Consider the following 13,689-nt stretch of genomic DNA (forward strand, 5'->3'; position numbering starts at 1 on the left):
AGAGAAAAGGGGTGACAGTTTCATTATGCAATGCAGATTATGTGTGCCCAAGAAGACAACCGTTGCGGCATACAAAAATTCGACGTCTAATCTGCGCAAGCATGTTGAGGTAAGTATTGTCATTGGCATTATAATCACGGGCGCAGATAGAGGGTGGGATTCGTCCCACCCAGATTTAAATTCACCTCGCTCGGTCCCCCCCACTTATAGGGAGGAAAAAACGTCTATGCTGTCTTTCTTTGCATAAGGCAAACCTCACAGAAAAATCAAAAGACTAATTACCATTCAGTTTATTGAGGTGCACAGCAGTACATACATAGTTGCAACAACTCACATAAAACAAAACAAAGACTGATATTCAGTTGGTTGAGCTACGCAGACTGCACAGGTTGCGAGCTCGAGCTTGGTTGCTATGGTTACCCACAACAAGTTTGACAGGCATATCGGGGTTGGGGTTGGTTTGCTGGCAGCTTTGTCCCCCCCAGTTTTTTGTCCCCCCCGGTTTTTTGTCCCCCCCGGTTCAAAAAACGTATCTGCGCCCCTGATCATAATGTTTCCTTTCCATAGTAAAACCGACAATAGGCTGGTTATATTCCAAAAATAGTGGATGGCATTGCTAATGTTGAAGTAGCAACCTGTTGGTACTGTAACATAACGGTAACTAGTCTGTTATTCGGTTGGCTAATCATGCAAGCAAGTTAGCTCGCCAACCTGACGTGATCAGTCCTCCTACCATTCTACATCCAACAGGCCAGAAAGGAATACTAAGCAAAACAAATAATGTTTGAATTGAATTGTTCAATAACACACAGTGCACACAGGCAAGCTACGAGATTTCGGTGCAACATTTCACCTTCATATTTCGTGTACAATGCTTTGTGTGTGGTCAGGGCGATGTAAACGACATGACTGTGTGTATTGACCTTTTTTGTTTGTCTCAGTTTTAATGCAGCATTATCCTAAGCATTCAATTTGATACACTTCCTTTAAATAAAACATCTGGGTTGAGATGTACATATATCCTTGTTTCCTCTTCTTTTTCATTTTTGCACAACACAATGGAGGCAGAAAACACCCATTGTTAAAAGTAACGTTTTACTTTTACTCAAAGTACATTTTAAATGATCTACTTTTTACTTTTACTTGAGTAGATTTTTTGTCTGGTAACTTTACTTGTACTTAAGTAAAATTTCATCAGAGTAACAGTACTTGTACTTGAGTATAATATTTTAGTACTCTTTCCACCTCTGGTTCTAAGACTCGTGTGAGTGGGTGAGTTACCTTGGCATCAGCTGGACATCCATTAGCAACGGTGTATTTGGATTCCACAAGCTGCTTCGTCTGTTCAATCATCTGCCTGCCGAAGCCTGTAACACTCTGCGGGCACACACAAATTACAACCAATCTATGGTTTGCTCTTTTGAGTTTCCGGATCACGTGTAAAGAGTGAGACGGACGGACCTGTGAGATCTCCAGACAGGGCAGTTTGCCCACTTGTGCGCCGGTGAAACCGTACACAGAGTTGGCGCTGATCTTTAAAGCCAGCTGCCTGCCATCCAACACCTGCTTCCTGAACGGGTCGGTCTCCTTCTTCAGATCGGCCTTCGCCCTGAAACGCACAACCCGAACACAGTGAACGCTTACGCTCCTGATTCCATCTCAGGCCTGGAGATGTCAAGATGCATTACGCACACCTTGTTTAACCAGTGAGGATAAAACAGCAGACGATGTCCTTATCTATAGCTGCAGTCATGCTTTGGCATGAGACAAAAAAAAAAAATAGTTTGCTTCTCTGAGGTGTATCGCAATGCTTATATCCAATCTTCATTATGAGCGCTAAATCTTTTCACACACTAGGTGGCAGCACCAGAGCACAAAGTCTGCCAGCGCGAACCTAAATACCTCAAAGCATGCTTACTGGAAAGGGTTGAGGCGGAGCAACAGCTGCATACATATGACCACTATGTCATTCAATTTTTGGAAAGGGGATGAGAACTGATCCTCCTTTACACAGACCAGAACGATCTAGCACTCCATTCAAGTGAATAAGGAGGTCCGGAGACTGCACCAAACACTGGCTATTATTCACTGACTCCAAATATTAATGGGTATTTGGAGGAATTTCCAGCATATTCCATAGTGGTGCTTGAAAGTTTGTGAACCCTTAAGAATTTTCTATATTTCTGCATAAATATGACCTAAAACATCATCAGATTTTCACACAAGTCCTAAAAGTAGATAAAGAGAACCCAGTTAAACAAATGAGACAAACATATTATACTTGGTCATTTATTTATTGAGGAAAATGATCCAATGTTACATACCTGTGAGTGGCAAAAGTATGTGAACCTTTGCTTTCAGTATCTGGTGTGACCCCCTTGTGCAGAAATAACTGCAACTAAACGTTTCCGGTAACTGTTGATCAGTCCTGCACACCGGCTTGGAGGAATTTTAGCCCATTCCTCCGTACAGAACAGCTTCAACTCTGGGATGTTGGTGGGTTTCCTCACATGAACTGCTCGCTTCAGGTCCTTCCACAACATTTCGATTGGATTAAGGTCAGGACTTTGACTTGGCCATTCCAAAACATTAACTTTATTCTTCTTTAACCATTCTTTAGTAGAACGACTTGTGTGCTTAGGGTCGTTGTCTTGCTGCATGACCCACCTTCTCTTGAGATTCAGTTCATGGACAGATGTCCTGACATTTTCCTTTAGAATTCACTGGTATAATTCAGAATTCATTGTTCCATCAATGATGGCAAGCCGTCCTGGCCCAGATGCAGCAAAACAGGCCCAAACCATGATACTACCACCACCATGTTTCACAGATGGGATAAGGTTCTTATGCTGGAATGCAGTGTTTTCCTTTCTCCAAACATAACGCTTCTCATTTAAACCAGAAAGTTCTATTTTGGTCTCATCTGTCCACGAAACATTTTTCCAATAGCCTTCTGGCTTGTCCACGTGATCTTCAGCAAGCTGCAGACGAGCAGCAATGTTCTTTTTGAAGAGCAGTGGCTTTCTCCTTGCAACCCTGCCACACAAACCATTGTTGTTCAGTGTTCTCCTGATGGTGGACTCATGAACATTAGCCAATGTGAGAGAGGCCTTCAGTTGCTTAGAAGTTACCCTGGGGTCCTTTGTGACCTCGCCGACTATTACACGCCTTGCTCTTGGAGTGATCTTTGTTGGTCGACCACTCCTGGGGAGGGTAACAATGGTCTTGAATTTCCTCCATTTGTACACAATCTGTCTGACTGTGGATTGGTGGAGTTCAAACTCTTTAGAGATGGTTTTGTAACCTTTTCCAGCCTGATGAGCATCAACAATGCTTTTTCCGAGGTCCTCAGAAATCTCCTTTGTTCGTGTCATGATACACTTCCACAAACATGTGTTGTGAAGATCAGACTTTGATAGATCCCTGTTCTTTAAATAAAACAGGATGCCCACTCACACCTGATTGTTATCCCATTGATTGAAAACACCTGACTCTAATTTCACCTTCCAATTAACTGCTAATCCTAGAGGTTCACATACTTTCGCCACTCACAGATATGCAAGACTGTATCATTTTCCTCAATAAATAAATGACCGAGTATAATATTTTGGTCTCATTTGTTTAACTGGGTTCTCTTTATCTACTTTTAGGACTTGTGAGAAATGTGGTGATGATGATGAAATCTGATGATGTTTTAGGTCATGTTTATGCAGAAATATAGAAAATTCTAAAGGGTTCACAAACTTTCAAGCGCCACTGTATGACCAGTATGTCGTGCAATTTTTGGAAAGGGGATGAGAACTGATCCTCCTTTACACAGACCAGAACAATCTAGCACTCTATTCAAGTGAATAAGGTGGTCCAGGGATTTTACCAAACATTACTTATTAACTCCAAATATTAATGGGTATTTGGAGGAATTTCCAGCATATTCCCAGTTACCCATGATCACTGCGAGACCACAATAGTATTTCTGCAGGGAAAACTGTCTGTTTTCCAGGATATGAGGCTATACAGCTTCTCAACCTCCTCAGCCAAAATTTCATTTGTGACGCAAGGCGAACTTTTAAACAATAAACCTGGTGCTTGGTTTTGTTTCATTTGAACTTGTACAGACGCCAAAACAGCCCATAATATTATGCTCAGCTTTATCAAAATCAGCGCCTGGTGTGTTGTGCCTGATATACATCACGCTCGCGTCCAAAACGATCCCGAAGCATGTCATGTGCTCTGCTGGCAGTAGCATAACCAGAAATTCATCTCCAAGGGATGCCGAAATATACAACACAAAATCTTGACTGTTTTCCTTATACACACAATCAAACTGTGCTGAGTTTCCCAAAAGCATCAGAGCACAAAAATCATTGTTAAATGATAGAGCGAGCAGCACAATGAACACTCTCTTTCCTAGTTAAGATGCTCTTAGCGTTAAAGCAGATACGCAGAAGCTTTATTTTTAAATACATTTCTGAGTGGATAGTATCTCCGTCCTTGACTCTTGTATGCTGCATAAATGGGAATAAAAATACATATTTTCGAGAGTTAAAATTGACTGCAAAGTTGGCATTCGAGCTGCCCCACTGAGCCAGCCAGCCCTGAGTGCGTGATGTCACTGCGGTAACCGGTTTTAAGGCCGAGGCCTTTTACAGCTATAGACCAAAGTCATATAAATAAACATTTATGTTGAAAGTAAGAAATACAGTCACCGACTTGCTCAACTAAGACTGATTTGACTTCACTGATTGTGGGCTGACTCTCATTCAAACAGGATGGGTGTTATAACTTATGCAACAGACATGTACATGCATGCATTTTCACTGATAAAACGTAAAAGGCAAATTAAATAATCAGATGAACTGAGACAATCACATTCTGAAGCAAATTAAATAATCTTATACCGCTAACTTAAACACACAATACAAGTTCCATATCTCATCTCATCTCATTATCTCTAGCCGCTTTATCCTGTTCTACAGGGTCGCAGGCAAGCTGGAGCCTATCCCAGCTGACTATGGGCGAAAGGCGGGGTACACCCTGGACAAGTCGCCAGGTCATCACAGGGCTGACACTTTTGGCCCTTTTCCACTACCCTTTTTCAGCTCGCTTCAGCCCGACACGGCTCGCGTTTCGACTACCTTAGAGCAGCACGACTCAGCTCGCTTCAGCCCTGCTTAGCACCCAAAACTCGCACGGTTTTGGAGTGGGGCTGAAGCGAGCCAAACCGAGCCAAGTGGGGCTAGGGGCGTGAGGAGACACTCCCCTGTGCACTGATTGGTGAGGAGGAGTGTCCTCACATGCCCACACACGCCCCGTGAGCACGCTGGGATCTGTAAACACCGTAAACCCGGAAGAAGAAGAATTACGAGAATTTTTGAAGCCTTATGCGCCTCGCCTCATCTATACGCTCTTGCCAGTATCTGTTGGCGTTGTCGGTGACAACAAGCCACAGAACCAAGACCAGCAACACTAACGACTCCATGTCCTCCATGTTTATTGTTTACTATCCGGGTCGTGAGACTACCGCTTAAAAGGTCACTGATGTCACTGTTTGCGCCGCCTAACGACATCACATGACGTCCACCCACTTTCGCTAACTCCACCCAATGTGTCCACCCACTTCCAGCCAGCACAGTTCAGCGCGGTTGTAGTCGAAATGCAACTCCAACAGCCCCACTCAGCTCGACTCAGCACCGCACGGCTCAGCCCGACTCAGCCGCGTTGGTAGTGGAAAAGCGGCAATAGACACAGACAACCATTCACACTCACATTCACACCTACGGTCAATTTAGAGTCACCAGTTAACCTAACCTGCATGTCTTTGGACTGTGGAGGAAACCGGAGCACCCGGAGGAAACCCACGCGGACACGGGGAGAACATGCAAACTCCGCACAGAAAGGCCCTCGCCGGCCACGGGGCTCGAACCCGGACCTTCTTGCTGTGAGGCGACAGCGCTAACAAGTTCCATATATTAATCTAAATGCAGGTAAACAACGTGTTGTTTTGTATCCAAATGAGAGTCGGAGCTTACCCGTCTGTGTTCTCGCTTCTTGAAGGCCGACCTTGTGGCCGACTGTTTTGAAACACTCTGACTTTCAGTTGTTCGTTCAGTTCTCCATTCATTTGCTTCTTCCACATAAGGGCGAGATGGCAGCAATATTCAGTTTAGAAATCAGACGGCTGCTCCACTCACTCTCTATTTTGTCCATACTGAGTACTCCGCCATTACTGCTGGGCTCAGGTAATTACTAAAACCCGGGATGGAACGGGACGTCACCGGTTTTAGCAACAGCAGCAGGGAGGTCACTGCCTGAGCGATATGTCACGTCCCGGGTTTTACCAACAACCCTCGGCTCACTCCGGGAGAACTAGTGCAACTGAACTTACTTTCCTTTTAAAAAAAATAAATATTTTCCTTTTCTTGTCGTTTTCTTTTCCTTTAATTGTTGATACTGCACCCTCTTTCAATACGGGCTTATAGCCAACGCTCCTCAACAGATCAGAGGTCTCGTACGAGTCTTCAGTAAAATGTGCAGAGCAGAGGAGAGACCACTTCGTAGGCGCCCAATGTGCCCGTGAACTTCTTGCAAAACGTGTCCAAATCTTTGCAGTTTGAACATTCCTGGGCCATGAATGCAACGTAAATCCACCTTCTGTCGTGTTGCTTGCACATCTACGTGGCATGGCGAAAAATTAGCTCAAAATGGAGGATCGGAGTTGCAGTCAGCTCTGTGTTTTAGTATAGCGGAAATGGCGATGAGACCGATAGACTTCCTGCTGTGATGTTATGGATGTCAAGGTCATTCACTCAGACCTCTACCTACTGTATATAAATCACTTTAATCGTAAAAATTATGATATTAGATTTATTGTTAACACTTAAAACTATTCCTGTGCCATTCTTGAGGTCTCAAAGTATTTATAAACGAAAGTGAGGCCATGGCTCTGCGTATATGCTTTAAAGGAACAGTCCACCGTACTTCCATAATGAAATATGTTCTTCTCTGAATTGAGACGAGCTGATCCGTACCTCTCCGAGCTTTGCGCGACCTCCCAGTCAGTCAGACGTGCTGTTACTCCTGTTAGCAATGTAGCTAGGCTTAGCATGGCCAATGGTATTTTTGGGGGCTGTAGTTAGATGCGACCAAACTCTTCCACGTTTTTCCTGTTTACATAGGTTTATATGACCAGTGACATGAAACAAGTTCAGTTACACAAATTGAAACGTGGCGATTTTCTATGCTATGGAAAGTCCGCACTATAATGACAGGCGTACTAACACCTTCTGCGTGCTTCGACAGCGCATTGATACCTTCACTCCTTTTCGGGCACGGCCAGGCGGGCGAATGCCCTGGTCCGTCCGCCCTGTCTAAAAAAAAAAATGGTACAACTCAAGCCCCATGGTAAAACTGGGACTTTGTCATTTTTCCGCATGAGGCCCATGGTAAAACCACACTTCCAGGAGGGGCTGCCGTCTGCCTCCCAAGCCAGCCGAGAGCGCTCCTCGTCAGGCACGGCCAGGCGGGCGAATGCCCTGGTCCGTCCGCCCTGTCTAAAAAAAATGGTACAACTCCGAGTGAAGGTATCAATGCGCTGTCGAAGCGCGCAGAAGGTGTTAGTACGCCTGTCATTATAGTGCGGACTTTCCATAGCATAGAAAATCGCCACGTTTCAATTTGTGTAACTGAACTTTGTTTCATGTCACTGGTCATATAAACCTATGTAAACAGGAAAAACGTGGAAGAGTTTGGTCGCATCTAACTACAGCCCCAAAAAATACCATTGGCCATGCTGAGCCTAGCTACATTGCTAACAGGAGTGACAGCGCGTCTGACTGACTGGGAGGTCGCGCAAAGCTCGGAGAGGTACGGATCAGCTCGTCTCAATTCAGAGAAGAACATATTTCATTATGGAAGTACGGTGGACTGTTCCTTTAAGATGTTTTTGGGAAACCCACCACTCACTACGTTTACATGCACATAGAGAGAATCGAATTTCTGCCGTTGCTCGACTGAAATCGAAGTTCAAAATGCCATGTATACACCTTAATTCGGCTGAAATTGAACCGAACTTGATTTCTCGGAATCGAGCTACACGACCTAGTTTATGCGATTTCTGCCGAGCTACTTTGTGCATGTATACCCTATCGAGCTAGTTGTCGAGCTACTTCCGGAAGTGACGAGTGACGAGACCACAAGCGGGAAACACAACAGCCTCGGTCGGCATGACAGCGAATCATGACAACGGCATGAATCTTTTCTTTTTGTGGCATTGTTTGCACTGTTAAAATTTAGCTCACTTACTGTATCACCAAATACATCTGTACAGCTGTTGCATAGCTGTGAATTGTGTACATAAACAAGTCATTGTATTTGTGTGTGTGTATATATATATATATATATATATATATATATATATATATATATATATATATATGTGTGTGTGTCCATCATCTGAAGAATGTCAATAAAAACAAAACAATTGAACTTTTTGTGTGTTTATTAAGACATAAGTTAAACTGTAAGCAAAAAATGGACTTCAGAAAAATATTATTGTGCAAAATAAGTTGTCTTACAAAACAGTGGTCTGCGCCAGACAGTTTGTAGCCATAGTCTGTTAGAGCAAGCCTAACAGCTTGAGCACGGAACTGCTAGTGTTGCCAGATTGGGGGTTTTAAGTGCGTTTTAGCGGATTTGAACATGTTTTGGGCTGGAAAACGTCAGCAGTATCTGGCAACACTATAGCTCTTCTTCATGACGACAACCGGAAGTGTACCAACACGATGCGGCGTGTAGCGCCACGTATGGCTCGGGTGCACAATGCACCTTGCACAATAGCCCGATTTCACTTGTGCATGTAGGATTGGATTTCTCTGGCACCCCTGCTGGGACCCTTTGCTCGATTACCGACAGCAGCTCGATTTGGATGTGCATGTAAACGTAGTGACTGATAAGTGTGACGCGCTTGTGCATTTCAAGACGATGTCAAACATCAGGAGGAGTGCGGATGAGACAAATTTGTCATTTAGCCTAATGGTTTAAAGCACAACATACATACAGTACCATCACAATCATTCCTTGTTAATAACATCACCATGAAATACATTAATGACACTGAAACGTGCTGTGAAACAACAACATGCTGATAATTGGTGGAAATGAGCAAAGTGAGATCACAGCTCACAAACGAATTAGCTCTTCTACAAAAATTTGTAGTATAGGTGTTCTCACCTTTTGCGGGCACTCAGAAGGTTCTCCAGGATCTCGGGTAGGAGGCCCTTCCTCACTGAGCTTTTGACGAACATATCTCCTGTCGGCGTCTTAATGAAGTCATCTGAAGAAAGACTGAGAACAAGATCGTAAAACATTTCATTCTAATGAACGGAGCTGAAATCATGACGGACAAAGTGACGCCTTATAGAGGAATACGGGGGGAAGGAAAAAAAAAAGTCTCTCACCCCAGTCTCTCTGCTTGGCCTTTCTGCAGCAGTGTAGTGTAGCACAGGTTATGAGCCATCATAATGGAGGGGTACAGCGAGGAAAAATCCAGAGTGGCAATTGGCACGCTGTAGTACCTGTTCAGGGGGAAAAGGGAAAGAAAAAAAAAGAAAAAAACCCACAATTTACAAGGACAATCTGAAATGGATACAGTCTAGCTTTGCTTTTTATTTATAGTCATTCACATTAGAGATATTTTTATTTAAAAAAAAAATATCCTCAACTAATAATGAATTTAAAAATAAATAAATAAATAAATAAATAATGCAGCCCCGATTCCAAAAAAGTTGGGACAAAGTACAAATTGTAAATAAAAACGGAATGCAATGATGTGGAAGTTTCAAAATTCCATATTTTATTCAGAATAGAACATAGATGACATATCAAATGTTTAAACTGAGAAAATGTATCATTTAAAGAGAAAAATTAGGTGATTTTAAATTTCATGACAACAACACATCTCAAAAAAGTTGGGACAAGGCCATGTTTCCCACTGTGAGACATCCCCTTTTCTCTTTACAACAGTCTGTAAACGTCTGGGGACTGAGGAGACAAGTTGCTCAAGTTTAGGGATAGGAATGTTAACCCATTCTTGTGTAATGTAGGATTCTAGTTGCTCAACTGTCTTAGGTCTTTTTTGTCGTATCTTCCGTTTTATGATGCGCCAAATGTTTTCTATGGGTGAAAGATCTGGACTGCAGGCTGCCCAGTTCAGTACCCGGACCCTTCTTCTACGCAGCCATGATGCTGTAATTGATGCAGTATGTGGTTTGGCATTGTCATGTTGGAAAATGCAAGGTCTTCCCTGAAAGAGACGTCGTCTGGATGGGAGCATATGTTGCTCTAGAACCTGGATATACCTTTCAGCATTGATGGTGTCTTTCCAGATGTGTAAGCTGCCCATGCCACACGCACTAATGCAACCCCATACCATCAGAGATGCAGGCTTCTGAACTGAGCGCTGATAACAACTTGGGTTGTCCTTCTCCTCTTTAGTCCGAATGACATGGCGTCCCTGATTTCCATAAAGAACTTCAAATTTTGATTCGTCTGACCACAGAACAGTTTTCCACTTTGCCACAGTCCATTTTAAATGAGCCTTGGCCCAGAGAAGACGTCTGTGCTTCTGGATCATGTTTAGATACGGCTTCTTCTTTGAACTATAGAGTTTTAGCTGGCAACGGCGGATGGCACGGTGAATTGTGTTCACAGATAATGTTCTCTGGAAATATTCCTGAGCCCATTTTGTGATTTCCAATACAGAAGCATGCCTGTATGTGATGCAGTGCCGTCTAAGGGCCCGAAGATCACGGGCACCCAGTATGGTTTTCCGGCCTTGACCCTTACGCACAGAGATTCTTCCAGATTCTCTGAATCTTTTGATGATATTATGCACTGTAGATGATATGTTCAAACTCTTTGTAATTTTACACTGTGGAACTCCTTTCTGATATTGCTCCACTATTTGTCGGCGCAGAATTAGGGGGATTGGTGATCCTCTTCCCATCTTTACTTCTGAGAGCCGCTGCCACTCCAAGATGCCCTTTTTATACCCAGTCATGTTAATGACCTATTGCCAATTGACCTAATGAGTTGCAATTTGGTCCTCCAGCTGTTCCTTTTTTGTACCTTTAACTTTTCCAGCCTCTTATTGTCCCTGTCCCAACTTTTTTGAGATGTGTTGCTGTCATGAAATTTCAAAATGTCTCACTTTCGACATTTGATATGTTGTCTGTGTTCTATTGTGAATACAATATCAGTTTTTGAGATTTGTAAATTATTGCATTCTGTTTTTACTTACAATTTGTACTTTGTCCCAACTTTTCTGGAATCGGGGTTGTAATAATAATAATAATATTGGCACGGATAAATCAAAATAACATTAAAAGCAGGCAAATCCTTTTTTGTCCTCCCTCACATTTTTGTCACATTTTCAGTTCATTATGTAGGGAATACAAACCCGGAGCCTGCTGTTCCAGGAAAATAATCAATGGCAAGGTAGTGATGTGGCGCCCGTCCGAAAGGAACGTGACCTAAAGTTGATCAGTTTCCTATAACAGCATGTCCTGATGTACTTTATACAACTTGCATCATACTAATTCACCAACAGTTACTTTATCAATTTATAGTTACACTTAGGCCCACTTTACACGGGGACGGTCTGAAACAAAAACGCAAAAGTCCGTTTTCGTTCTCACTTTTTTCCGCGTCTACATGACCGTTTTCAAGGAGGAAATCTGCGTCTATACGGTGACGCATAAATGTGTGGAATTCAATTGGATGTGCATGCCAGGCGGCTAGGTGGTGCTGTGAAAGACCTCCGCTATGTCTGCACGCATGCGCAACGTCTTCCGTCTTGTCTGATCTGCGCCGCGAAAACTTTGACTACTCTGGCTATGGTAAGTAAGAAAGTAAGTAAAAAAGTAAGAGCATGCTATACCCGCCTCTGTTCATTAACGGTATATGTGCAGATTCGGTATAGATGTTCGAAGGACTCCTGGACGTTTATTAAAGCTGCCAGAGCAGCTTGAAGGTCTGTTGGATCGATGTAATCAGACATGTTCTTACTTTTTTACTTACTTCCCGGGCTGGCATGTACAGTATATGACATATGTATGACGTAAACGCGTAGCCGACGTGAGCAGATCCGAGCAGAGTTTCGCGTATTGGGTAGTTTAGACGGATATGCAACGGGGGCTGTTTTTAACTTATCCACTCTGGAAGGCGTTTTCAATTTTTTCCGTTTTTCAGCCTCGGAAACGCCGTCCCCGTGTAGACGAAAGGCACTTCCGCTAAAATATTTAGTCGTTTTTACCCGACAGCATCCTCATGTAAACGGGCCCTTAAAGGGCACGTCTTGGGTAAATTCAGGAGCGAGATCAATGTAATTCTCCTGTTTTATATTGAACTTTGGTCAAATCTCGTGCAATTTTTTTACTTTGCGCAATACCAGAAAAATTCAGTTGAAATCAAGCCATTTGAGACGAATTGGTCCGCCTCTGAAAAAACTTGGCATTTGGATTTCCCGGGAAATATTGATTTTCGTGACGTCGCGTGCGGGACGCCTCCTTCTGAATCCTACGTCAGCGCTGGTTTGTTTGAGAGAAAACGACCTGGTGGTTTTCTGCAAATTTCTTCAACGTTATCGCGTAATTATTAAAATGGTTAACAGATGTAGCGTAGGAGGGTGTAGCAACACCAATCTTGATGGGATTAGTACTCATCGTTTCCCACAAGACCGGACAACGAGAGAGAAATGGGAGCGTTTCGTGCGAGGCAACCGAAAAAACTGGCAACATGCAACAGACCACAGCATCATATGTGGGGCTCAATAAATAAATGACCGAGTATAATATTTTTGTCTCATTTGTTTAACTGGGTTCTCTTTATCTACTTTTAGGACTTGTGTGAAAACCTGATGATGTTTTAGGTCATATTTATGCAGAAATTTAGAAAATTCTAAAGGGTTCACAAACTTTCAAGCACCACTGTACTTTGCCCGTACTCCTCCCCCTGGTTCACCGCGACCCTGCGGCACGGCTGCGAGCTACCAAACGCTGCAACCCGCACGTGTCCAAAACACTTACGGCGGGTTGTGAGTGTGGCATTAGATACAATAAAAAAAAAAAGATATCACTAAATCACACATCTGTGTGAGAGTCTATGAATAAATAAATGGTCTAGATCAGGATATAATCAGGATACTTACCCCTTCTCTGGCTCAATGACTGTAGCGCCGGTATAATCCTCCCCACCTTCAGTCTTTACCACCGGCATCACCAAGTTCTGTTTCATGGCCTACAAACAGGAACAAGCACTGCTGAATGATGAACAGCTGTCTGAGCTACTGATTTGGGTGTGTGTGTGTGTGTGTGTGTGTGTGTGTGTGTGTGTACTTTCACAAACCTGTCGTAGTAACTGGGACACGACTTTGATCTGCTGGCCTCGAGACAGGAGGTAGGTCAGGGGCACGCCCGTCACTCTGGCCATCTCCATGTAGTTAATGACACACATCAGCTTCTGCAGCAAGCGCAGGGGCAAGTAGGCATCTTTCAGACAGTAGACAGCCAGACGCCTCCTCGTCTGCTCATTTCCATTCTGCAGACAGAGAGAGAGAGAGAGATGGTTCATAAATATTAATTAGGCTTCATACACATGCTTAAAAAAAAAAATGACATTCCTGGATTTTAAGGC

General features: G+C 43.4%; 1 protein-coding gene across 1 annotated transcript in view; it reads right to left on the reverse strand.

The window, feature by feature from the left end:
* Positions 1-13,689, reverse strand: part of pold1 (polymerase (DNA directed), delta 1, catalytic subunit) — a 60,451-nt gene that overhangs the window by 27,227 nt on the left and 19,535 nt on the right. The window contains exons 13-18 of the mRNA XM_060901964.1: positions 13,402-13,593; positions 13,205-13,293; positions 9,456-9,572; positions 9,229-9,342; positions 1,462-1,609; positions 1,282-1,377 (exon numbers count right to left, since the gene is read on the reverse strand). Coding sequence (XP_060757947.1) covers positions 1,282-1,377; positions 1,462-1,609; positions 9,229-9,342; positions 9,456-9,572; positions 13,205-13,293; positions 13,402-13,593 — 756 coding nt within the window. The remainder of the gene's footprint in view (positions 1-1,281; positions 1,378-1,461; positions 1,610-9,228; positions 9,343-9,455; positions 9,573-13,204; positions 13,294-13,401; positions 13,594-13,689) is intronic.

The sequence above is a fragment of the Neoarius graeffei genome, chromosome 20 (assembly GCF_027579695.1).
Source record: "Neoarius graeffei isolate fNeoGra1 chromosome 20, fNeoGra1.pri, whole genome shotgun sequence".
Lineage (NCBI taxonomy): Eukaryota > Metazoa > Chordata > Actinopteri > Siluriformes > Ariidae > Neoarius > Neoarius graeffei.